The sequence below is a fragment of the Salvelinus fontinalis genome, chromosome 40 (genome assembly GCF_029448725.1).
Source record: "Salvelinus fontinalis isolate EN_2023a chromosome 40, ASM2944872v1, whole genome shotgun sequence".
In the NCBI taxonomy this organism is placed as follows: Eukaryota; Metazoa; Chordata; class Actinopteri; order Salmoniformes; family Salmonidae; genus Salvelinus; species Salvelinus fontinalis.
In genome coordinates this window covers 8684145-8711644 of record NC_074704.1, presented here as the reverse complement: position 1 = coordinate 8711644, position 27500 = coordinate 8684145, and the positions used below count along the sequence as shown (strand labels likewise).

The 27500-nt window shown below is 42.7% G+C and overlaps 1 protein-coding gene across 1 annotated transcript in view; it reads right to left on the bottom strand.

Annotated features, from left to right (window-relative positions):
- The window catches only part of cep89 (centrosomal protein 89), a 177747-nt gene that overhangs the window by 55664 nt on the left and 94583 nt on the right, over positions 1–27500 (bottom strand). The window contains exon 18 of the mRNA XM_055906458.1: positions 23407–23496. Within this exon, the coding sequence (XP_055762433.1) occupies positions 23407–23496 (90 nt within the window). The remainder of the gene's footprint in view (positions 1–23406; positions 23497–27500) is intronic.

Genomic DNA, 27500 nt, shown 5'->3' with positions numbered 1-27500 from the left:
ATGGCCAGGGAGCGACAGCTGCATTACTTATGTGAAAAGCACTGTTTCCAGAATACATGTCTCTTCTGTAACCCACGCACGAAGTACTTTCATTTCGTTGAAAGGTCACGCCATCCATCTCACGCCATCCATCTCACGCCATCCATCTTATGCAATCCTGTCGCATCTCCTCATCGCTTCACAGCACACAGGCTGCGTACCAAATGGCACCCTATTCCCTATATAGTGCACTACTTTAGACCAGGGCCCTATGGCACCCTATTCCCTATATAGTGCACTACTTTAGACCAGAGCCCTATTCCCTATATAGTGCACTACTATAGACCAGAGCCCTATTCCCTATATAGTGCACTACTTTAGACCAGAGCCCTATTCCCTATATAGTGGTACTACTATAGACCAGAGCCCTATTCCCTATATAGTGGTACTACTATAGACCAGAGCCCTATTCCCTATATAGTGCACTACTTTAGACCAGGGCCCTATGGGGTAGTACACCACTAAAGGGAGCCATGTCAGGAGACACATTCTGCTTGGTGTTCAACCTGGAACCACAGACAACATGTTAATAAGAGTGAAGGAAACCTCCAGAACAGAACATATGGCTGTCATGCAACTGCTGCAATTAGCCTCCCTGACTGGTTCTCAGAGAGGAAGACAGTCCGGTTCTGTCTCTCTCAGACACCAGAGAGGAAGACAGTCCGGTTCTGTCTCTCAGGGAGGAAGATGGTCCGGTTCTGTCTCTCTCAGACACCAGAGAGGAAGACGGTCCGGTTCTGTCTCTCAGAGAGGAAGACGGTCCGGTTCTGTCTCTCAGGGAGGAAGACGGTCCGGTTCTCAGAGAGGAAGACAGTCCGGTTCTGTCTCTCAGGGAGGAAGACGGTCCGGTTCTGTCTCTCAGAGAGGAAGACGGTTCTGTCTCTCAGAGAGGAAGACGGTCCGGTTCTGTCTCTCAGAGAGGAAGACGGTCCGGTTCTGTCTCTCAGGGAGGAAGACGGTCCGGTTCTCAGAGAGGAAGACAGTCCGGTTCTGTCTCTCAGGGAGGAAGACGGTCCGGTTCTGTCTCTCAGAGAGGAAGACGGTTCTGTCTCTCAGAGAGGAAGACGGTCCGGTTCTGTCTCTCAGGGAGGAAGACGGTCCGGTTCTGTCTCTCAGAGAGGAAGACGGCCCGGTTCTGTCTCTCAGAGAGGAAGACGGCCCGGTTCTGTCTCTCAGAGAGGAAGACGGTCCGGTTCTGTCTCTCAGAGAGGAAGACGGTCCGGTTCTGTCTCTCAGAGAGGAAGACGGTCCGGTTCTGTCTCTCCAAGAGGAAGACGGTCCGGTTCTGTCTCTCCGAGAGGAAGACGGTCCGGTTCTGTCTCTCCGAGAGGAAGACGGTCCGGTTCTGTCTCTCCGAGAGGAAGACGGTCCGGTTCTGTCTCTCCGAGAGGAAGACGGTCCGGTTCTGTCTCTCAGAGAGGAAGACGGTCCGGTTCTGTCTCTCAGAGAGGAAGACGGCCCGGTTCTGTCTCTCAGAGAGGAAGACGGCCCGGTTCTGTCTCTCAGAGAGGAAGACGGCCCGGTTCTGTCTCTCAGAGAGGAAGACGGCCCGGTTCTGTCTCTCAGAGAGGAAGACGGCCCGGTTCTGTCTCTCAGAGAGGAAGACGGCCCGGTTCTGTCTCTCAGAGAGGAAGACGGCCCGGTTCTGTCTCTCAGAGAGGAAGACGGCCCGTTTCTGTCTCTCAGAGAGGAAGACGGCCCGGTTCTGTCTCTCAGAGAGGAAGACGGCCCGGTTCTGTCTCTCAGAGAGGAAGACGGCCCGGTTCTGTCTCTCAGAGAGGAAGACGGCCCGGTTCTGTCTCTCAGAGAGGAAGACGGTCCGGTTCTGTCTCTCCGAGAGGAAGACGGTCCGGTTCTGTCTCTCCGAGAGGAAGACGGTCCGGTTCTGTCTCTCCGAGAGGAAGACGGTCCGGTTCTGTCTCTCCGAGAGGAAGACGGTCCGGTTCTGTCTCTCCGAGAGGAAGACGGTCCGGTTCTGTCTCTCCGAGAGGAAGACGGTCCGGTTCTGTCTCTCAGAGAGGAAGACGGTCAGGTCCGGTTCTGTCTCTCAGAGAGGAAGACGGTCCGGTTCTGTCTCTCAGGGAGGAAGACGGTCCGGTTCTGTCTCTCAGGGAGGAAGACGGTCCGGTTCAGTCTCTCAGGGAGGAAGACGGTCCGGTTCTGTCTCTCAGGGAGGAAGACGGTCCGGTTCTGTCTCTCAGGGAGGAAGACGGTCCGGTTCTGTCTCTCAGGGAGGAAGACGGTCCGGTTCTGTCTCTCAGAGAGGAAGACGGTCCGGTTCTGTCTCTCAGGGAGGAAGACGGTCCGGTTCTGTCTCTCAGAGAGGAAGACGGTCCGGTTCTGTCTCTCAGGGAGGAAGACGGCCCGGTTCTGTCTCTCAGAGAGGAAGACGGTCCGGTTCTGTCTCTCAGAGAGGAAGACGGTCCGGTTCTGTCTCTCAGAGAGGAAGACGGTCCGGTTCTGTCTCTCAGAGAGGAAGACGGTCCGGTTCTGTCTCTCAGAGAGGAAGACGGTCCGGTTCTGTCTCTCAGAGAGGAAGACAGTCCGGTTCTGTCTCTCAGAGAGGAAGACGGTCCGGTTCTGTCTCTCAGAGAGGAAGACAGTCCGGTTCTGTCAGAGAGGAAGACGGTCCGGTTCTGTCAGAGAGGAAGACAGTCCGGTTCTGTCTCTCTCAGACACCAGTACATGGAAACAATGCTTCCTTCCCAAACTCCTCAGGGAAGCAAATCCAAGAGACAAAATGTATGGAATAAACTATATATTAAAAAACTGTTAAGGACACTTCCAGAACATATATAGAGCATTAAATCATAATGAGTTCAGACAACAAATCTCACCACTATTCTGTATCTACCCTGCTGTGTGTTAATGAGGTAACAAAACTCAGTGGGATTCGGAGGGTAGGATAATATATACTCTGAGATCTGTAAGGTATATTATGTGGACATGTTTTAGTCAGGTCTGTAAGGTATATTATGTGGACATGTTTTAGTCAGGTCTGTAAGGTATATTATGTGGATATGTTTTAGTCAGGTCTGTAAGGTATATTATGTGGACATGTTTTAGTCAGGTCTGTAAGGTATATTATGTGGACATGTTTTAGTCTGTAAGGTATATTATGTGGACATGTTTTAGTCAGGTCTGTAAGGTATATTATGTGGACATGTTTTAGTCTGTAAGGTATATTATGTGGACATGTTTTAGTCTGTAAGGTATATTATGTGGACATGTTTTAGTCAGGTCTGTAAGGTATATTATGTGGACATGTTTTAGTCTGTAAGGTATATTATGTGGACATGTTTTAGTCTGTAAGGTATATTATGTGGACATGTTTTAGTCAGGTCTGTAAGGTATATTATGTGGACATGTTTTAGTCAGGTCTGTAAGGTATATTATGTGGACATGTTTTAGTCTGTAAGGTATATTATGTGGACATGTTTTAGTCTGTAAGGTATATTATGTGGACATGTTTTAGTCTGTAAGGTATATTATGTGGACATGTTTTAGTCTGTAAGGTATATTATGTGGACATGTTTTAGTCAGGTCTGTAAGGTATATTGTGTGGACATGTTTTAGTCTGTAAGGTATATTATGTGGACATGTTTTAGTCAGGTCTGTAAGGTATATTGTGTGGACATGTTTTAGTCTGTAAGGTATATTATGTGGACATGTTTTAGTCTGTAAGGTATATTATGTGGACATGTTTTAGTCTGTAAGGTATATTATGTGGACATGTTTTAGTCTGTAAGGTATATTATGTGGACATGTTTTAGTCAGGTCTGTAAGGTATATTATGTGGACATGTTTTAGTCTGTAAGGTATATTATGTGGACATGTTTTAGTCTGTAAGGTATATTATGTGGACATGTTTTAGTCAGGTCTGTAAGGTATATTATGTGGACATGTTTTAGTCAGGTCTGTAAGGTATATTATGTGGACATGTTTTAGTCTGTAAGGTATATTATGTGGACATGTTTTAGTCTGTAAGGTATATTGTGTGGACATGTTTTAGTCAGGTCTGTAAGGTATATTATGTGGACATGTTTTAGTCAGGTCTGTAAGGTATATTATGTGGACATGTTTTAGTCTGTAAGGTATATTATGTGGACATGTTTTAGTCAGGTCTGTAAGGTATATTATGTGGACATGTTTTAGTCAGGTCTGTAAGGTATATTATGTAGACATGTTTTAGTCAGGTCTGTAAGGTATATTATGTGTACATGTTTTAGTCAGGTCTGTAAGGTATATTATGTGGACATGTTTTAGTCAGGTCTGTAAGGTATATTATGTAGACATGTTTTAGTCAGGTCTGTAAGGTATATTATGTGGATATGTTTTAGTCTGTAAGGTATATTATGTGGACATGTTTTAGTCAGGTCTGTAAGGTATATTATGTGGACATGTTTTAGTCTGTAAGGTATATTGTGTAGACATGTTTTAGTCAGGTCTGTAAGGTATATTATGTGGACATGTTTTAGTCTGTAAGGTATATTATGTGGACATGTTTTAGTCTGTAAGGTATATTATGTGGACATGTTTTAGTCAGGTCTGTAAGGTATATTATGTGGATATGTTTTAGTCTGTAAGGTATATTATGTGGATATGTTTTAGTCTGTAAGGTATATTATGTGGATATGTTTTAGTCAGGTCTGTAAGGTATATTATGTGGATATGTTTTAGTCAGGTCTGTAAGGTATATTATGTGGATATGTTTTAGTCTGTAAGGTATATTATGTGGACATGTTTTAGTCAGGTCTGTAAGGTATATTATGTGGACATGTTTTAGTCTGTAAGGTATATTATGTGGACATGTTTTAGTCAGGTCTGTAAGGTATATTATGTGGACATGTTTTAGTCTGTAAGGTATATTATGTGGACATGTTTTAGTCAGGTCTGTAAGGTATATTGTGTGGACATGTTTTAGTCAGGTCTGTAAGGTATATTATGTGGACATGCTTTAGTCAGGTCTGTAAGGTATATTATGTGGACATGTTTTAGTCAGGTCTGTAAGGTATATTATGTGGACATGTTTTAGTCAGGTCTGTAAGGTATATTATGTGGACATGTTTTAGTCAGGTCTGTAAGGTATATTATGTGGACATGTTTTAGTCTGTAAGGTATATTATGTAGACATGTTTTAGTCAGGTCTGTAAGGTATATTATGTGGACATGTTTTAGTCTGTAAGGTATATTATGTAGACATGTTTTAGTCAGGTCTGTAAGGTATATTATGTGGACATGTTTTAGTCTATAAGGTATATTGTGTAGACATGTTTTAGTCAGGTCTGTAAGGTATATTATGTGGACATGTTTTAGTCTGTAAGGTATATTGTGTAGACATGTTTTAGTCAGGTCTGTAAGGTATATTATGTGGACATGTTTTAGTCAGGTCTGTAAGGTATATTATGTGGACATGTTTTAGTCAGGTCTGTAAGGTATATTGTGTGGACATGTTTTAGTCTGTAAGGTATATTATGTGGACATGTTTTAGTCAGGTCTGTAAGGTATATTATGTGGACATGTTTTAGTCTATAAGGTATATTATGTGGACATGTTTTAGTTAGGTCTGTAAGGTATATTATGTAGACATGTTTTAGTCTGTAAGGTATATTATGTAGACATGTTTTAGTCAGGTCTGTAAGGTATATTATGTGGACATGTTTTAGTCAGGTCTGTAAGGTATATTATGTGGACATGTTTTAGTCAGGTCTGTAAGGTATATTATGTGGACATGTTTTAGTCTTTAAGGTATATTATGTGGACATGTTTTAGTCTGTAAGGTATATTATGTAGACATGTTTTAGTCAGGTCTGTAAGGTATATTATGTGGACATGCTTTAGTCAGGTCTGTAAGGTATATTATGTGGACATGTTTTAGTCAGGTCTGTAAGGTATATTATGTAGACATGTTTTAGTCAGGTCTGTAAGGTATATTATGTGGATATGTTTTAGTCAGGTCTGTAAGGTATATTATGTGGACATGTTTTAGTCAGGTCTGTAAGGTATATTATGTGGACATGTTTTAGTCTGTAAGGTATATTATGTAGACATGTTTTAGTCAGGTCTGTAAGGTATATTATGGGGACATGTTTTAGTCTGTAAGGTATATTATGTGGACATGTTTTAGTCTGTAAGGTATATTATGTGGACATGTTTTAGTCTGTAAGGTATATTATGTGGACATGTTTTAGTCTGTAAGGTATATTATGTGGACGTGCTTTAGTCAGGTCTGTAAGGTATATTATGTGGACATGTTTTAGTCAGGTCTGTAAGGTATATTATGTAGACATGTTTTAGTCAGGTCTGTAAGGTATATTATGTGGATATGTTTTAGTCAGGTCTGTAAGGTATATTATGTGGACATGTTTTAGTCAGGTCTGTAAGGTATATTATGTGGACATGTTTTAGTCTGTAAGGTATATTATGTAGACATGTTTTAGTCAGGTCTGTAAGGTATATTATGGGGACATGTTTTAGTCTGTAAGGTATATTATGTGGACATGTTTTAGTCTGTAAGGTATATTATGTGGACATGTTTTAGTCTGTAAGGTATATTATGTGGACATGTTTTAGTCTGTAAGGTATATTATGTGGATATGTTTTAGTCAGGTCTGTAAGGTATATTATGTGGATATGTTTTAGTCTGTAAGGTATATTATGTGGACATGTTTTAGTCTGTAAGGTATATTATGTGGACATGTTTTAGTCAGGTCTGTAAGGTATATTATGTGGATATGTTTTAGTCAGGTCTGTAAGGTATATTATGTGGATATGTTTTAGTCTGTAAGGTATATTATGTGGATATGTTTTAGTCAGGTCTGTAAGGTATATTATGTGGACATGTTTTAGTCTGTAAGGTATATTATGTGGACATGTTTTAGTCTGTAAGGTATATTATGTGGACATGTTTTAGTCAGGTCTGTAAGGTATATTATGTAGACATGTTTTAGTCCGTAAGGTATATTATGTAGACATGTTTTAGTCAGGTCTGTAAGGTATATTATGTGGACATGTTTTAGTCAGGTCTGTGAGGTATATTATGTGGACATGTTTTAGTCAGGTCTGTAAGGTATATTATGTGGACATGTTTTAGTCTGTAAGGTATATTATGTGGACATGTTTTAGTCTGTAAGGTATATTATGTAGACATGTTTTAGTCAGGTCTGTAAGGTATATTATGTGGACATGCTTTAGTCAGGTCTGTAAGGTATATTATGTGGACATGTTTTAGTCAGGTCTGTAAGGTATATTATGTAGACATGTTTTAGTCAGGTCTGTAAGGTATATTATGTGGATATGTTTTAGTCAGGTCTGTAAGGTATATTATGTGGACATGTTTTAGTCAGGTCTGTAAGGTATATTATGTGGACATGTTTTAGTCTGTAAGGTATATTATGTAGACATGTTTTAGTCAGGTCTGTAAGGTATATTATGTGGACATGTTTTAGTCTGTAAGGTATATTATGTGGACATGTTTTAGTCTGTAAGGTATATTATGTGGACATGTTTTAGTCTGTAAGGTATATTATGTGGACATGTTTTAGTCTGTAAGGTATATTATGTGGACATGCTTTAGTCAGGTCTGTAAGGTATATTATGTGGACATGTTTTAGTCAGGTCTGTAAGGTATATTATGTGGACATGTTTTAGTCTGTAAGGTATATTATGTGGACATGTTTTAGTCTGTAAGGTATATTATGTGGACATGTTTTAGTCTGTAAGGTATATTATGTGGACATGTTTTAGTCAGGTCTGTAAGGTATATTGTGTGGACATGTTTTAGTCTGTAAGGTATATTATGTGGACATGTTTTAGTCTGTAAGGTATATTATGTGGACATGTTTTAGTCTGTAAGGTATATTATGTGGACATGTTTTAGTCAGGTCTGTAAGGTATATTATGTGGACATGTTTTAGTCAGGTCTGTAAGGTATATTATGTGGACATGTTTTAGTCTGTAAGGTATATTATGTGGACATGTTTTAGTCTGTAAGGTATATTATGTGGACATGTTTTAGTCTGTAAGGTATATTATGTGGACATGTTTTAGTCTGTAAGGTATATTATGTGGACATGTTTTAGTCTGTAAGGTATATTATGTGGACATGTTTTAGTCTGTAAGGTATATTATGTGGACATGTTTTAGTCAGGTCTGTAAGGTATATTATGTGGACATGTTTTAGTCAGGTCTGTAAGGTATATTATGTGGACATGTTTTAGTCTGTAAGGTATATTATGTGGACATGTTTTAGTCAGGTCTGTAAGGTATATTATGTGGACATGTTTTAGTCTGTAAGGTATATTATGTAGACATGTTTTAGTCAGGTCTGTAAGGTATATTATGTGGACATGTTTTAGTCTGTAAGGTATATTATGTGGACATGTTTTAGTCAGGTCTGTAAGGTATATTATGTGGACATGTTTTAGTCTGTAAGGTATATTATGTAGACATGTTTTAGTCAGGTCTGTAAGGTATATTATGTGGACATGTTTTAGTCAGGTCTGTAAGGTATATTATGTGGACATGTTTTAGTCTGTAAGGTATATTATGTAGACATGTTTTAGTCAGGTCTGTAAGGTATATTATGTGGACATGTTTTAGTCAGGTCTGTAAGGTATATCATGTAGACATGTTTTAGTCTGTAAGGTATATTATGTGGACATGTTTTAGTCTGTAAGGTATATTATGTGGACATGTTTTAGTCTGTAAGGTATATTATGTAGACATGTTTTAGTCAGGTCTGTAAGGTATATTATGTGGACATGTTTTAGTCTGTAAGGTATATTATGTGGACATGTTTTAGTCAGGTCTGTAAGGTATATTATGTGGACATGTTTTAGTCAGGTCTGTAAGGTATATTATGTAGACATGTTTTAGTCTGTAAGGTATATTATGTGGACATGTTTTAGTCAGGTCTGTAAGGTATATTATGTGGACATGTTTTAGTCAGGTCTGTAAGGTATATTATGTGGACATGTTTTAGTCTGTAAGGTATATTATGTGGACATGTTTTAGTCAGGTCTGTAAGGTATATTATGTGGACATGTTTTAGTCTGTAAGGTATATTATGTGGACATGTTTTAGTCAGGTCTGTAAGGTATATTATGTGGACATGTTTTAGTCTGTAAGGTATATTATGTGGACATGTTTTAGTCTGTAAGGTATATTATGTGGACATGTTTTAGTCTGTAAGGTATATTATGTGGACATGTTTTAGTCTGTAAGGTATATTATGTGGACATGTTTTAGTCTGTAAGGTATATTATGTGGACATGTTTTAGTCTAAGGTATATTATGTGGACATGTTTTAGTCAGGTCTGTAAGGTATATTATGTGGACATGTTTTAGTCTGTAAGGTATATTATGTGGACATGTTTTAGTCAGGTCTGTAAGGTATATTATGTGGACATGTTTTAGTCTGTAAGGTATATTATGTGGACATGTTTTAGTCAGGTCTGTAAGGTATATTATGTGGACATGTTTTAGTCAGGTCTGTAAGGTATATTATGTGGACATGTTTTAGTCAGGTCTGTAAGGTATATTATGTGGACATGTTTTAGTCAGGTCTGTAAGGTATATTATGTGGACATGTTTTAGTCAGGTCTGTAAGGTATATTATGTGGACATGTTTTAGTCAGGTCTGTAAGGTATATTATGTGGACATGTTTTAGTCAGGTCTGTAAGGTATATTATGTGGACATGTTTTAGTCTGTAAGGTATATTATGTGGACATGTTTTAGTCAGGTCTGTAAGGTATATTATGTGGACATGTTTTAGTCAGGTCTGTAAGGTATATTGTGTGGACATGTTTTAGTCAGGTCTGTAAGGTATATTATGTGGACATGTTTTAGTCAGGTCTGTAAGGTATATTATGTGGACATGCTTTAGTCAGGTCTGTAAGGTATATTATGTGGACATGTTTTAGTCAGGTCTGTAAGGTATATTATGTGGACATGTTTTAGTCTGTAAGGTATATTATGTGGACATGTTTTAGTCTGTAAGGTATATTATGTGGACATGTTTTAGTCTGTAAGGTATATTATGTGGACATGTTTTAGTCTAAGGTATATTATGTAGACATGTTTTAGTCTGTAAGGTATATTATGTGGACATGTTTTAGTCTGTAAGGTATATTATGTGGACATGTTTTAGTCAGGTCTGTAAGGTATATTATGTGGACATGTTTTAGTCTGTAAGGTATATTATGTGGACATGTTTTAGTCAGGTCTGTAAGGTATATTATGTGGACATGTTTTAGTCAGGTCTGTAAGGTATATTATGTGGACATGTTTTAGTCAGGTCTGTAAGGTATATTATAAGGACATGTTTTAGTCTGTAAGGTATATTATGTGGACATGTTTTAGTCTGTAAGGTATATTATGTGGACATGTTTTAGTCAGGTCTGTAAGGTATATTATGTGGACATGTTTTAGTCAGGTCTGTAAGGTATATTATGTGGACATGTTTTAGTCTGTAAGGTATATTATGTGGACATGTTTTAGTCTGTAAGGTATATTATGTGGACATGTTTTAGTCAGGTCTGTAAGGTATATTATGTAGACATGTTTTAGTCCGTAAGGTATATTATGTAGACATGTTTTAGTCAGGTCTGTAAGGTATATTATGTGGACATGTTTTAGTCAGGTCTGTGAGGTATATTATGTGGACATGTTTTAGTCAGGTCTGTAAGGTATATTATGTGGACATGTTTTAGTCTGTAAGGTATATTATGTGGACATGTTTTAGTCTGTAAGGTATATTATGTAGACATGTTTTAGTCAGGTCTGTAAGGTATATTATGTGGACATGCTTTAGTCAGGTCTGTAAGGTATATTATGTGGACATGTTTTAGTCAGGTCTGTAAGGTATATTATGTAGACATGTTTTAGTCAGGTCTGTAAGGTATATTATGTGGATATGTTTTAGTCAGGTCTGTAAGGTATATTATGTGGACATGTTTTAGTCAGGTCTGTAAGGTATATTATGTGGACATGTTTTAGTCTGTAAGGTATATTATGTAGACATGTTTTAGTCAGGTCTGTAAGGTATATTATGTGGACATGTTTTAGTCTGTAAGGTATATTATGTGGACATGTTTTAGTCTGTAAGGTATATTATGTGGACATGTTTTAGTCTGTAAGGTATATTATGTGGACATGTTTTAGTCTGTAAGGTATATTATGTGGACATGCTTTAGTCAGGTCTGTAAGGTATATTATGTGGACATGTTTTAGTCAGGTCTGTAAGGTATATTATGTGGACATGTTTTAGTCTGTAAGGTATATTATGTGGACATGTTTTAGTCAGGTCTGTAAGGTATATTATGTGGACATGTTTTAGTCAGGTCTGTAAGGTATATTATGTGGACATGTTTTAGTCTGTAAGGTATATTATGTGGACATGTTTTAGTCAGGTCTGTAAGGTATATTATGTGGACATGTTTTAGTCAGGTCTGTAAGGTATATTGTGTGGACATGTTTTAGTCAGGTCTGTAAGGTATATTGTGTGGACATGTTTTAGTCTGTAAGGTATATTATGTGGACATGTTTTAGTCTGTAAGGTATATTATGTGGACATGTTTTAGTCTGTAAGGTATATTATGTGGACATGTTTTAGTCTGTAAGGTATATTATGTGGACATGTTTTAGTCTGTAAGGTATATTATGTGGACATGTTTTAGTCAGGTCTGTAAGGTATATTATGTGGACATGTTTTAGTCAGGTCTGTAAGGTATATTATGTGGACATGTTTTAGTCTGTAAGGTATATTATGTGGACATGTTTTAGTCAGGTCTGTAAGGTATATTATGTGGACATGTTTTAGTCTGTAAGGTATATTATGTAGACATGTTTTAGTCAGGTCTGTAAGGTATATTATGTGGACATGTTTTAGTCTGTAAGGTATATTATGTGGACATGTTTTAGTCAGGTCTGTAAGGTATATTATGTGGACATGTTTTAGTCTGTAAGGTATATTATGTAGACATGTTTTAGTCAGGTCTGTAAGGTATATTATGTGGACATGTTTTAGTCAGGTCTGTAAGGTATATTATGTGGACATGTTTTAGTCTGTAAGGTATATTATGTAGACATGTTTTAGTCAGGTCTGTAAGGTATATTATGTGGACATGTTTTAGTCAGGTCTGTAAGGTATATTATGTAGACATGTTTTAGTCTGTAAGGTATATTATGTGGACATGTTTTAGTCTGTAAGGTATATTATGTGGACATGTTTTAGTCTGTAAGGTATATTATGTAGACATGTTTTAGTCAGGTCTGTAAGGTATATTATGTGGACATGTTTTAGTCTGTAAGGTATATTATGTGGACATGTTTTAGTCAGGTCTGTAAGGTATATTATGTGGACATGTTTTAGTCAGGTCTGTAAGGTATATTATGTAGACATGTTTTAGTCTGTAAGGTATATTATGTGGACATGTTTTAGTCAGGTCTGTAAGGTATATTATGTGGACATGTTTTAGTCAGGTCTGTAAGGTATATTATGTGGACATGTTTTAGTCTGTAAGGTATATTATGTGGACATGTTTTAGTCAGGTCTGTAAGGTATATTATGTGGACATGTTTTAGTCAGGTCTGTAAGGTATATTATGTGGACATGTTTTAGTCTGTAAGGTATATTATGTGGACATGTTTTAGTCTGTAAGGTATATTATGTGGACATGTTTTAGTCTGTAAGGTATATTATGTGGACATGTTTTAGTCTGTAAGGTATATTATGTGGACATGTTTTAGTCTGTAAGGTATATTATGTGGACATGTTTTAGTCTGTAAGGTATATTATGTGGACATGTTTTAGTCAGGTCTGTAAGGTATATTATGTGGACATGTTTTAGTCTGTAAGGTATATTATGTGGACATGTTTTAGTCTAAGGTATATTATGTGGACATGTTTTAGTCTGTAAGGTATATTATGTGGACATGTTTTAGTCAGGTCTGTAAGGTATATTATGTGGACATGTTTTAGTCTGTAAGGTATATTATGTGGACATGTTTTAGTCAGGTCTGTAAGGTATATTATGTGGACATGTTTTAGTCAGGTCTGTAAGGTATATTATGTGGACATGTTTTAGTCAGGTCTGTAAGGTATATTATGTGGACATGTTTTAGTCTGTAAGGTATATTATGTGGACATGTTTTAGTCAGGTCTGTAAGGTATATTATGTGGACATGTTTTAGTCAGGTCTGTAAGGTATATTATGTGGACATGTTTTAGTCAGGTCTGTAAGGTATATTATGTGGACATGTTTTAGTCAGGTCTGTAAGGTATATTATGTGGACATGTTTTAGTCTGTAAGGTATATTATGTGGACATGTTTTAGTCAGGTCTGTAAGGTATATTATGTGGACATGTTTTAGTCAGGTCTGTAAGGTATATTGTGTGGACATGTTTTAGTCAGGTCTGTAAGGTATATTATGTGGACATGTTTTAGTCAGGTCTGTAAGGTATATTATGTGGACATGCTTTAGTCAGGTCTGTAAGGTATATTATGTGGACATGTTTTAGTCAGGTCTGTAAGGTATATTATGTGGACATGTTTTAGTCTGTAAGGTATATTATGTGGACATGTTTTAGTCTGTAAGGTATATTATGTGGACATGTTTTAGTCTAAGGTATATTATGTAGACATGTTTTAGTCTGTAAGGTATATTATGTGGACATGTTTTAGTCTGTAAGGTATATTATGTGGACATGTTTTAGTCAGGTCTGTAAGGTATATTATGTGGACATGTTTTAGTCTGTAAGGTATATTATGTGGACATGTTTTAGTCAGGTCTGTAAGGTATATTATGTGGACATGTTTTAGTCAGGTCTGTAAGGTATATTATGTGGACATGTTTTAGTCAGGTCTGTAAGGTATATTATAAGGACATGTTTTAGTCTGTAAGGTATATTATGTGGACATGTTTTAGTCTGTAAGGTATATTATGTGGACATGTTTTAGTCAGGTCTGTAAGGTATATTATGTGGACATGTTTTAGTCAGGTCTGTAAGGTATATTATGTGGACATGTTTTAGTCTGTAAGGTATATTATGTGGACATGTTTTAGTCTGTAAGGTATATTATGTGGACATGTTTTAGTCTGTAAGGTATATTATGTGGACATGTTTTAGTCTGTAAGGTATATTATGTGGACATGTTTTAGTCTGTAAGGTATATTATGTGGACATGTTTTAGTCTGTAAGGTATATTATGTAGACATGTTTTAGTCAGGTCTGTAAGGTATATTATGTGGACATGTTTTAGTCTGTAAGGTATATTATGTTGACATGTTTTAGTCTGTAAGGTATATTATGTGGACATGTTTTAGTCTGTAAGGTATATTATGTTGACATGTTTTAGTCTGTAAGGTATATTATGTGGACATGTTTTAGTCTGTAAGGTATATTATGTGGACATGTTTTAGTCAGGTCTGTAAGGTATATTATGTGGACATGTTTTAGTCTGTAAGGTATATTGTGTGGACATGTTTTAGTCAGGTCTGTGAGGTATATTATGTGGACATGTTTTAGTCAGGTCTGTAAGGTATATTATGTGGACATGTTTTAGTCAGGTCTGTAAGGTATATTATGTGGACATGTTTTAGTCTGTAAGGTATATTATGTGGACATGTTTTAGTCTGTAAGGTATATTATGTGGACATGTTTTAGTCTGTAAGGTATATTATGTGGACATGTTTTAGTCAGGTCTGTAAGGTATATTATGTGGACATGTTTTAGTCTGTAAGGTATATTATGTGGACATGTTTTAGTCTGTAAGGTATATTATGTGGACATGTTTTAGTCAGGTCTGTAAGGTATATTATGTGGACATGTTTTAGTCAGGTTTGTAAGGTATATTATGTGGACATGTTTTAGTCTGTAAGGTATATTATGTAGACATGTTTTAGTCTGTAAGGTATATTATGTGGATATGTTTTAGTCAGGTCTGTAAGGTATATTATGTTGACATGTTTTAGTCTGTAAGGTATATTATGTGGACATGTTTTAGTCTGTAAGGTATATTATGTGGACATGTTTTAGTCAGGTCTGTGAGGTATATTGTGTGGACATGTTTTAGTCTGTAAGGTATATTATGTGGACATGTTTTAGTCTGTAAGGTATATTATGTGGACATGTTTTAGTCAGGTCTGTAAGGTATATTATGTGGACATGTTTTAGTCAGGTCTGTAAGGTATATTATGTGGACATGTTTTAGTCAGGTCTGTAAGGTATATTATGTGGACATGTTTTAGTCAGGTCTGTAAGGTATATTATGTGGACATGTTTTAGTCTGTAAGGTATATTATGTGGACATGTTTTAGTCAGGTCTGTAAGGTATATTGTGTGGACATGTTTTAGTCAGGTCTGTAAGGTATATTATGTGGACATGTTTTAGTCAGGTTTTTAAGGTATATTGTGTGGACATGTTTTAGTCAGGTCTGTAAGGTATATTATGTGGACATGTTTTAGTCTGTAAGGTATATTATGTGGACATGTTTTAGTCTGTAAGGTATATTATGTGGACATGTTTTAGTCTGTAAGGTATATTATGTGGACATGTTTTAGTCTGTAAGGTATATTATGTGGACATGTTTTAGTCTGTAAGGTATATTATGTGGACATGTTTTAGTCTGTAAGGTATATTATGTGGACATGTTTTAGTCTGTAAGGTATATTATGTGGACATGTTTTAGTCTGTAAGGTATATTATGTGGACATGTTTTAGTCAGGTCTGTAAGGTATATTATGTAGACATGTTTTAGTCAGGTCTGTAAGGTATATTATGTGGACATGTTTTAGTCAGGTCTGTAAGGTATATTATGTGGACATGTTTTAGTCTGTAAGGTATATTATGTGGACATGTTTTAGTCTGTAAGGTATATTATGTGGACATGTTTTAGTCTGTAAGGTATATTATGTGGACATGTTTTAGTCTGTAAGGTATATTATGTGGACATGTTTTAGTCAGGTCTGTAAGGTATATTATGTGGACATGTTTTAGTCAGGTCTGTAAGGTATATTATGTGGACATGTTTTAGTCAGGTCTGTAAGGTATATTATGTGGACATGTTTTAGTCAGGTCTGTAAGGTATATTATGTAGACATGTTTTAGTCAGGTCTGTAAGGTATATTATGTGGACATGTTTTAGTCTGTAAGGTATATTATGTGGACATGTTTTAGTCTGTAAGGTATATTATGTGGACATGTTTTAGTCTGTAAGGTATATTATGTGGACATGTTTTAGTCTGTAAGGTATATTATGTGGACATGTTTTAGTCTGTAAGGTATATTATGTGGACATGTTTTAGTCTGTAAGGTATATTATGTAGACATGTTTTAGTCTGTAAGGTATATTATGTAGACATGTTTTAGTCTGTAAGGTATATTATGTGGACATGTTTTAGTCTGTAAGGTATATTATGTGGACATGTTTTAGTCTGTAAGGTATATTATGTGGACATGTTTTAGTCAGGTCTGTAAGGTATATTATGTGGACATGTTTTAGTCAGGTCTGTAAGGTATATTATGTGGACATGTTTTAGTCTGTAAGGTATATTATGTGGACATGTTTTAGTCTGTAAGGTATATTATGTGGACATGTTTTAGTCTGTAAGGTATATTATGTGGACATGTTTTAGTCTGTAAGGTATATTATGTAGACATGTTTTAGTCAGGTCTGTAAGGTATATTATGTAGACATGTTTTAGTCAGGTCTGTAAGGTATATTATGTGGACATGTTTTAGTCAGGTCTGTAAGGTATATTGTGTGGACATGTTTTAGTCAGGTCTGTAAGGTATATTATGTGGACATGTTTTAGTCAGGTCTGTAAGGTATATTATGTGGACATGTTTTAGTCTGTAAGGTATATTATGTGGACATGTTTTAGTCTGTAAGGTATATTATGTGGACATGTTTTAGTCAGGTCTGTAAGGTATATTATGTGGACATGTTTTAGTCAGGTCTGTAAGGTATATTATGTGGACATGTTTTAGTCAGGTCTGTAAGGTATATTATGTGGACATGTTTTAGTCAGGTCTGTAAGGTATATTATGTGGACATGTTTTAGTCAGGTCTGTAAGGTATGTTATGTGGACATGTTTTAGTCTGTAAGGTATATTATGTAGACATGTTTTAGTCAGGTCTGTAAGGTATATTATGTGGACATGTTTTAGTCAGGTCTGTAAGGTATATTATGTGGACATGTTTTAGTCAGGTCTGTAAGGTATATTATGTGGACATGTTTTAGTCTGTAAGGTATATTATGTGGACATGTATTAGTCTGTAAGGTATATTATGTGGACATGTTTTAGTCAGGTCTGTAAGGTATATTATGTGGACATGTTTTAGTCTGTAAGGTATATTATGTGGACATGTTTTAGTCAGGTCTGTAAGGTATATTATGTAGACATGTTTTAGTCTGTAAGGTATATTATGTGGACATGTTTTAGTCAGGTTTTTAAGGTATATTATGTGGACATGTTTTAGTCAGGTCTGTAAGGTATATTATGTGGACATGTTTTAGTCTGTAAGGTATATTATGTGGACATGTTTTAGTCAGGTCTGTAAGGTATATTATGTGGACATGTTTTAGTCAGGTCTGTAAGGTATATTGTGTGGACATGTTTTAGTCTGTAAGGTATATTATGTGGACATGTTTTAGTCTGGTCTGTAAGGTATATTATGTGGATATTGTTTGCTGCTCACCCCTGATGAACCACAGGAGACTCAGACAAGCAGCTCTCCCTCCCTTCCCCTCCCCTCTCCTCCCTCCCCTCTCATCGCTCATCTCCCCTCCCCTCCCATCTCTCCTCCCTCCCCTCTCTCTCCTCACCAGCTTGAAGTCCTGTTGCTATAGAGACCAAGTCATAGAATTGTATGAACATGTGAACTAACAATCTGTGGGTGATACACAGATACAGATACACACACAGAGAGAGAGAGAGAGACAGAGAGAGACAGAGACAGAGACAGAGACAGAGACAGAGAGAGAGAGAGAGAGAGAGAGAGAGAGAGAGAGAGAGAGAGAGAGAGAGAGAGAGAGAGAGAGAGAGAGAGAGAGAGAGAGAGAGAGAGCTAATGCATGCAGAGCAGAATTAGGCCGATACCCACTAATTATCAAAATCCAGAAAAGAGCCGTTAAATTCTACAACCACCTAAAAGGAAGCGATTCCCAAACCTTCCATAACAAAGCCATCACCTACAGAGAGATGAACCTGGAGAAGAGTCCCCTAAGCAAGCTGGTCCTAGGGCTCTGTTCACAAACACAAACACACCCCACAGAGCCCCAGGACAACAGCACAGTTAGACCCAACCAAATCATGAGAAAACAAAAAGATAATTACTTGACACATTGGAAAGAATTAACAAAAAAACAGATGAAACTAGAATGCTATTTGGCCCTAAACAGAGAGTACACAGCGGCAGAATACCTGACCACTGTGACTGACACAAACTTAAGGAAAGCTTTGACTATGTACAGACTCAGTGAGCATAGCCTTGCTATTGAGAAAGGCCGCCGTAGGCAGACATGGCTCTCAAGAGAAGACAGGCTATGTGCACATTGCCCACAAAATGAGGTGGAAACTGAGCTGCACTTCCTAACCTCCTGCCCAATGTATGACCATATTAGAGAGACATATTTCCCTCAGATTACACAGATCCACAAAGAATTAGAAAACAAACCCGATTTTGATAAACTCCCATATCTACTGGGTGAAATTCCACAGTGTGCATCACAGCAGCAAGATTTGTGACCTGTTGCCACAAGAAAAGGGCAACCAGTGAAGAACAAACACCATTGTAAATACAACCCATATTTATGCTTACTTATTTTAACTTGTGTGCTTTAACCATTTGTACATTGTTACAACACTGCATATATATTTAATATGACACTCGTAATGTCTTTATTGTTTTGAAACTTCTGTATGTGTAATGTTTACTGTTAATTCGTTTTGTTTGTTTCACTTTTGTGTATTGTCTACCTCACTTGCTTTGGCAATGTTAACACATGTTTCCCATGCCAATAAAGCCCCTTGAATTGAATTGAATTGAATTGAGAGAGAAGGGCAGATAGAGGGGTGAAATGAGGAGACTGCTCTCCAGGCCCACTGCAGTCATCACAGCAGTAAACAGCCTTGAGAATATCAATGAGACGACAACAGGCAGCACATATATTGAGCTGTTTAACATCTTCAAATAAGACAGAGTCAGTCACAGATAGAGAGACAGAGAGAGGTACTGGCACTTGAGACAGGGACAGAGAGAGGGACTGGCACTTGAGACAGAGAGAGGTACTGGCCCCTGAGACAGGGACAGAGAGAGGTACTGGCCCCTGAGACAGGGACAGAGAGAGGTACTGGCCCCTGAGGAAGAGAGATGTACTGGCCCCTGAGACAGAGACAGGTACTGGCCCCTGAGACAGAGAGAGGTACTGGCACTTGAGACAGAGAGAGGTACTGGCCCCTGAGACAGAGAGAGGTACTGGCCCCTGGGACAGAGAGAGGTACTGGCCCCTGAGACAGAGACAGATATAGGTACTGGCCCCTGAGACAGAGAGAGGTACTGGCCCCTGAGACAGAGAGAGGTACTGGCCCCTGAGACAGAGACAGATATAGGTACTGGCCCCTGAGACAGAGAGAGGTACTGGCCCCTGGGACAGAGAGAGGTACTGGCCCCTGGGACAGAGAGAGGTACTGGCCCCTGAGACAGATATAGGTACTGGCCCCTGAGACAGAGAGAGGTACTGGCCCCTGAGACAGAGAGAGGTACTGGCCCCTGGGACAGAGAGAGGTACTGGCCCCTGGGACAGAGAGAGGTACTGGCCCCTGAGACAGAGACAGATATAGGTACTGGCTCCTGAGACAGAGAGAGGTACTGGCCCCTGAGACAGAGAGAGGTACTGGCCCCTGAGACAGAGAGAGGTACTGGCCCCTGGGACAGAGAGAGGTACTGGCCCCTGGGACAGAGAGAGGTACTGGCCCCTGAGACAGAGAGAGGTACTGGCCCCTGAGACAGAGACAGATATAGGTACTGGCTCCTGAGACAGAGAGAGGTACTGGCCCCTGAGACAGAGAGAGGTACTGGCCCCTGAGACAGAGAGAGGTACTGGCCCCTGAGACAGAGAGAGGTACTGGCCCCTGGGACAGAGAGAGGTACTGGCCCCTGAGACAGAGAGAGGTACTGGCCCCTGAGACAGAGAGAGGTACTGGCCCCTGGGACAGAGAGAGGTACTGGCCCCTGAGACAGAGAGAGGTACTGGCCCCTGAGACAGAGACAGATATAGGTACTGGCCCCTGAGACAGAGAGAGGTACTGGCCCCTGGGACAGAGAGAGGTACTGGCCCCTGAGACAGAGACAGATATAGGTACTGGCCCCTGAGACAGAGAGAGGTACTGGCCCCTGAGACAGAGAGAGGTACTGGCCCCTGGGACAGAGAGAGGTACTGGCCCCTGGGACAGAGAGAGGTACTGGCCCCTGAGACAGAGAGAGGTACTGGCCCCTGGGACAGAGAGAGGTACTGGCCCCTGAGACAGAGAGAGGTACTGGCCCCTGGGACAGAGACAGATATAGGTACTGGCCCCTGAGACAGAGAGAGGTACTGGCCCCTGGGACAGAGAGAGGTACTGACCCCTGAGACAGAGAGAGGTACTGGCCCCTGAGACAGAGAGAGGTACTGGCCCCTGAGACAGAGAGAGGTACTGGCCCCTGAGACAGAGAGAGGTACTGGCCCCTGAGACAGAGAGAGGTACTGGCCCCTGAGACAGAGAGAGGTACTGGCCCCTGAGACAGAGAGAGGTACTGGCCCCTGAGACAGAGAGAGGTACTGGCCCCTGAGACAGAGAGAGGTACTGGCCCCTGAGACAGAGAGAGGTACTGGCCCCTGAGACAGAGAGAGGTACTGGCCCCTGAGACAGGGACAGAGAGAGGTACTGGCCCCTGCCCTCATTTGCACTCACATTGTATATAGACTTTTCTACTGTATTATTGACTGTATGTTAGTTTATTCCATGTGTAACTCTGTGTTGTTGTATATGTTGAACTGCTTTGCTTTATCTTGGCCAGGTCGCAGTTGTAAATGAGAACTTGTTCTCAACTAGCCTACCTGGTTAAATAAACTACTCCAGTATACTAACACACCACAGTAGAGAGGACAAGGTCTCATTCACTAATCAGATGCTCCTTCAACACCTAAAGGACTTAGTTTAACAGCAGAATATATATTAATAAATAAACTACTCCAGTATACTAACACACCACAGTAGAGAGGACAAGGTCTCATTCACTAATCAGATGCTCCTTCACCACCTAAAGGACTTAGTTTTACAGCAGAATATATATTAATAAATAAACTACTCCAGTATACTAACACACCACAGTAGAGGACAAGGTCTCATTCACTAATCAGATGCTCCTTCACCACCTAAAGGACTTAGTTTTACAGCAGAATATATATTAATATATAAACTACTCCAGTATACTAACACACCACAGTAGAGGACAAGGTCTCATTCACTAATCAGATGCTCCTTCACCACCTAAAGGACTTAGTTTTACAGCAGAATATATTGATCAGTTTTCTACTGTGAAGAGCGGTTGACTAGAGAGTGTCCAGTCTCTTTAAGACTGGGAGAGGCAGGGCGAGGTGAGGCAGGACCAGGCAGGGTGAGGTGAGGCAGGGTGAGGTGAGGCAGGAAGAGGTGAGGCAGGACCAGGCAGGGTGAGGCAGGGCGAGGTGAGGCAGGACCAGGCAGGGTGAGGCAGGGCGAGGTGAGGCAGGACCAGGCAGGGTGAGGCAGGAAGAGGTGAGGCAGGACCAGGCAGGGTGAGGCAGGGCGAGGTGAGGCAGGACCAGGCAGGGTGAGGCAGGGCGAGGTGAGGCAGGACCAGGCAGGGTGAGGCAGGGCGAGGTGAGGCAGGACCAGGCAGGGTGAGGCAGGGTGAGGTGAGGCAGGGTGAGGCAGGGAGAGGCAGGGTGAGGTGAGGCAGGGTGACGCAGGGAGAGGCAGGGTGAGGTGAGGCAGGACCAGGCAGGGCGAGGTGAGGCAGGACCAGGCAGGGTGAGGCAGGGCGAGGCAGGGAGAGGCAGGGTGAGGTGAGGCAGGGTGAGGCAGGGAGAGGCAGGATGAGGTGAGGCAGGGTGAGGCAGGGAGAGGCAGGGTGAGGTGAGGCAGGACCAGGCAGGGTGAGGCAGGGCGAGGTGAGGCAGGACCAGGCACAGTGAGGCAGGGCGAGGTGAGGCAGGACCAGGCAGGGTGAGGCAGGAAGAGGTGAGGCAGGACCAGGCAGGGTGAGGCAGGGTGAGGTGAGGCAGGACCAGGCAACGTGAGGCAGGGTGAGGTGAGGCAGGGTGAGGCAGGGAGAGGCAGGGTGAGGTGAGGCAGGGTGAGGCAGGGAGAGGCAGGGTGAGGTGAGGCAGGACCAGGCAGGGTGAGGCAGGAAGAGGTGAGGCAGGACCAGGCAGGGTGAGGCAGGGTGAGGTGAGGCAGGGTGAGGCAGGGAGAGGCAGGGTGAGGTGAGGCAGGGTGAGGCAGGGAGAGGCAGGGTGAGGTGAGGCAGGGTGAGGCAGGGTGAGGTGAGGCAGGGTGAGGTGAGGCAGGGCGAGGCAGGGTGAGGTGAGGCAGTGTGAGGCGGCAGGGCGAGGCGGGAAAGGTGAGGCAGGGCGAGGCAGGTCACAGTGAGGCAGGGCGAAGCAGGGCAGGGCGAGGCAGGGTGAGGCAGGGCGAGGCAGGGCAGGGTGAGGCAGGGCGAGGCAGGGGAGCTTCACTAACTGGTCTGATCTCTGTTTGTGAAATGCCCGGGCCGGCAGCTGCAATCGTACTTCATTTACTGGCCTGTGGTAAATGTTTCATCTGCCTCTGTGAAGCAGAGCGTCGGTCGATGGTAACCCAGACTACTGTCTGAGGCCTGGAGGCCCCTTGACAGAACTGACAGGATAATACCACACACACACACACACACACACAGACAAGTTCTGACGAGAACACTGGACGTGTGGAGCCCTGAGGCTGGTAGTCAGGGCTCGCCTCGGGATTAGAGTGTTGGGAGCTCGGGGACGGTTGTCGGGGACTCGGGGACGGTTGTCGGGGGCTCGGGGACGGTTGTCGGGGGCTCGGAGACGGTTGTCGGGGGCTCGGGGATGGTTATCGGGGGCTCGGGGATGGTTGTCGGGGGCTCTGGGATGGTTGTCGGGGGCTCTGGGATGGTTGTCGGGGGCTCTGGGATGGTTGTCGGGGGATCGGGGATGGTTGTCGGGGGATCGGGGATGGTTGTCGGGGGATCGGGGATGGTTGTCGGGGGCTCAGGGTTAGTCAGGGTGGGTTGTGGACTCAGGGTTAGTCAGGGTGGGTTGTGGCTGCCTTACCTTGACCTTCTCTTGAAGCTTTCCGAGACGCACGGTGTCCTCCACAATCCTGCTGATCACCCCCTGCTTGTCCTGCTCCAGGGACGAGGCCTGAGGAGGGAGAGAGGAGACAGGGAGGGTTACGGATCTGGGAGAGGAGTGGAGGAGGAGAGAGAGAGAGAGAGATGGGGGAGGGAGGGAGGGATGAGGAGAGGGAGGGAGGAATGAGGGGAGGGAAGGAGGGATGAGGAGAGGAAGGGAGGAATGAGGGGAGGGAGGGAGGAATGAGGAGGGAGAGGGAGGAATGAGGGGAGGGAGGGAGGAATGAGGAGGGAGAGGGAGGAATGAGGGGAGGGAAGGAGGGATGAGGAGAGGGAGGGAGGGATGAGGAGTGGGAGGGAGGGATGAGGAGGGAGAGGGAGGAATGAGGGGAGGGAAGGAGGGATGAGGATGGAGAGAGAGGGAGGAATGAGGGGAGGGATGAGGGGAGGGAAGGAGGGATGAGGATGGAGAGAGAGGGAGGAATGAGGGGAGGGAGGGAGATAGGTTCATTAAAGCAGTGGACCAGTAACAAGATAAGTGGCCCCACCACATTATGTTAACCAGCTACCCCCTCGTAACAGCCCTCCACAGAGTAGTCAGTCTGTAACAGCCCTCCACAGAGTAGTCAGTCTGTAACAGCCCTCCACAGAGTAGTCAGTCTGTAACAGCCCTCCACAGAGTAGTCAGTCTGTAACAGCCCTCCACAGAGTAGTCAGTCTGTAACAGCCCTCCAGAGTAGTCAGTCAGTAACAGCCCTCCACAGAGTAGTCAGTCTGTAACAGCCCTCCACAGAGTAGTCAGTCTGTAACAGCCCTCCACAGAGTAGTCAGTCTGTAACAGCCCTCCACAGAGTAGTCAGTCTGTAACAGCCCTCCACAGAGTAGTCAGTCTGTAACAGCCCTCCACAGAGTAGTCAGTCAGTAACAGCCCTCCAAAGTAGTCAGTCTGTAACAGCCCTCCACAGAGTAGTCAGTCTGTAACAGCCCTCCACAGAGTAGTCAGTCTGTAACAGCCCTCCACAGAGTAGTCAGTCTGTAACAGCCCTCCACAGAGTAGTCAGTCTGTAACAGCCCTCCACAGAGTAGTCAGTCTGTAACAGCCCTCCAGAGTAGTCAGTCAGTAACAGCCCTCCACAGAGTAGTCAGTCTGTAACAGCCCTCCACAGAGTAGTCAGTCTGTAACAGCCCTCCACAGAGTAGTCAGTCTGTAACAGCCCTCCACAGAGTAGTCAGTCTGTAACAGCCCTCCACAGAGTAGTCAGTCTGTAACAGCCCTCCACAGAGTAGTCAGTCAGTAACAGCCCTCCAGAGTAGTCAGTCTGTAACAGCCCTCCACAGAGTAGTCAGTCTGTAACAGCCCTCCACAGAGTAGTCAGTCTGTAACAGCCCTCCACAGAGTAGTCAGTCTGTAACAGCCCTCCACAGAGTAGTCAGTCAGTAACAGCCCTCCAGAGTAGTCAGTCAGTAACAGCCCTCCAGAGTAGTCAGTCAGTAACAGCCCTCCAGAGTAGTCAGTCAGTAACAGCCCTCCACAGAGTAGTCAGTCTGTAACAGCCCTCCACAGAGTAGTCAGTCTGTAACAGCCGTCCACAGAGTAGTCAGTCAGTAACAGCCCTCCACAGAGTAGTCAGTCTGTAACAGCCCTCCACAGAGTAGTCAGTCTGTAACAGCCCTCTACAGAGTAGTCAGTCAGTCTGTAACAGCCCTCCACAGAGTAGTCAGTCAGTCTGTAACAGCCCTCCACAGAGTAGTCAGTCAGTCTGTAACAGCCCTCCACAGAGTAGTCAGTCAGTCTGTAACAGCCCTCCACAGAGTAGTCAGTCAGTCTGTAACAGCCCTCCACAGAGTAGTCAGTCTGTAACAGCCCTCCACAGAGTAGTCAGTCAGTAACAGCCCTCCAGAGTAGTCAGTCAGTAACAGCCCTCCAGAGTAGTCAGTCAGTAACAGCCCTCCAGAGTAGTCAGTCAGTAACAGCCCTCCACAGAGTAGTCAGTCAGTAACAGCCCTCCACAGAGTAGTCAGTCTGTAACAGCCCTCCACAGAGTAGTCAGTCTGTAACAGCCCTCCACAGAGTAGTCAGTCTGTAACAGCCCTCCACAGAGTAGTCAGTCTGTAACAGCCCTCCACAGAGTAGTCAGTCTGTAACAGCCCTCCACAGAGTAGTCAGTCTGTAACAGCCCTCCACAGAGTAGTCAGTCAGTCTGTAACAGCCCTCCACAGAGTAGTCAGTCAGTCTGTAACAGCCCTCCACAGAGTAGTCAGTCAGTCTGTAACAGCCCTCCACAGAGTAGTCAGTCAGTCTGTAACAGCCCTCCACAGAGTAGTCAGTCAGTCTGTAACAGCCCTCCACAGAGTAGTCAGTCTGTAACAGCCCTCCACAGAGTAGTCAGTCAGTCTAACAGCCCTCCACAGAGTAGTCAGTCAGTAACAGCCCTCCACAGAGTAGTCAGTCAGTCTGTAACAGCCCTCCACAGAGTAGTCAGTCAGTCTGTAACAGCCCTCCACAGAGTAGTCAGTCTGTAACAGCCCTCCACAGAGTAGTCAGTCAGTAACAGCCCTCCACAGAGTAGTCAGTCTGTAACAGCCCTCCACAGAGTAGTCAGTCTGTAACAGCCCTCTACAGAGTAGTCAGTCAGTCTGTAACAGCCCTCCACAGAGTAGTCAGTCAGTCTGTAACAGCCCTCCACAGAGTAGTCAGTCAGTCTGTAACAGCCCTCCACAGAGTAGTCAGTCAGTCTGTAACAGCCCTCCACAGAGTAGTCAGTCAGTCTGTAACAGCCCTCCACAGAGTAGTCAGTCAGTCTGTAACAGCCCTCCACAGAGTAGTCAGTCTGTAACAGCCCTCCACAGAGTAGTCAGTCTGTAACAGCCCTCCACAGAGTAGTCAGTCAGTAACAGCCCTCCAGAGTAGTCAGTCAGTAACAGCCCTCCAGAGTAGTCAGTCAGTAACAGCCCTCCACAGAGTAGTCAGTCAGTAACAGCCCTCCACAGAGTAGTCAGTCAGTAACAGCCCTCCACAGAGTAGTCAGTCTGTAACAGCCCTCCACAGAGTAGTCAGTCTGTAACAGCCCTCCACAGAGTAGTCAGTCTGTAACAGCCCTCCACAGAGTAGTCAGTCTGTAACAGCCCTCCACAGAGTAGTCAGTCTGTAACAGCCCTCCACAGAGTAGTCAGTCTGTAACAGCCCTCCACAGAGTAGTCAGTCAGTAACAGCCCTCCACAGAGTAGTCAGTCAGTCTGTAACAGCCCTCCACAGAGTAGTCAGTCAGTAACAGCCCTCCACAGAGTAGTCAGTCAGTCTGTAACAGCCCTCCACAGAGTAGTCAGTCTGTAACAGCCCTCCACAGAGTAGTCAGTCAGTCTAACAGCCCTCCACAGAGTAGTCAGTCAGTAACAGCCCTCCACAGAGTAGTCAGTCAGTAACAGCCCTCCACAGAGTAGTCAGTCAGTAACAGCCCTCCACAGAGTAGTCAGTCAGTCTGTAACAGCCCTCCACAGAGTAGTCAGTCTGTAACAGCCCTCCACAGAGTAGTCAGTCTGTAACAGCCCTCCACAGAGTAGTCAGTCAGTAACAGCCCTCCACAGAGTAGTCAGTCAGTCAGTAACAGCCCTCCACAGAGTAGTCAGTCAGTAACAGCCCTCCACAGAGTAGTCAGTCTGTAACAGCCCTCCACAGAGTAGTCAGTCTGTAACAGCCCTCCACAGAGTAGTCAGTCTGTAACAGCCCTCCACAGAGTAGTCAGTCTGTAACAGCCCTCCACAGAGTAGTCAGTCTGTAACAGCCCTCCACAGAGTAGTCAGTCTGTAACAGCCCTCCACAGAGTAGTCAGTCAGTAACAGCCCTCCACAGAGTAGTCAGTCAGTCTGTAACAGCCCTCCACAGAGTAGTCAGTCAGTAACAGCCCTCCACAGAGTAGTCAGTCAGTCTGTAACAGCCCTCCACAGAGTAGTCAGTCTGTAACAGCCCTCCACAGAGTAGTCAGTCAGTCTAACAGCCCTCCACAGAGTAGTCAGTCAGTAACAGCCCTCCACAGAGTAGTCAGTCAGTAACAGCCCTCCACAGAGTAGTCAGTC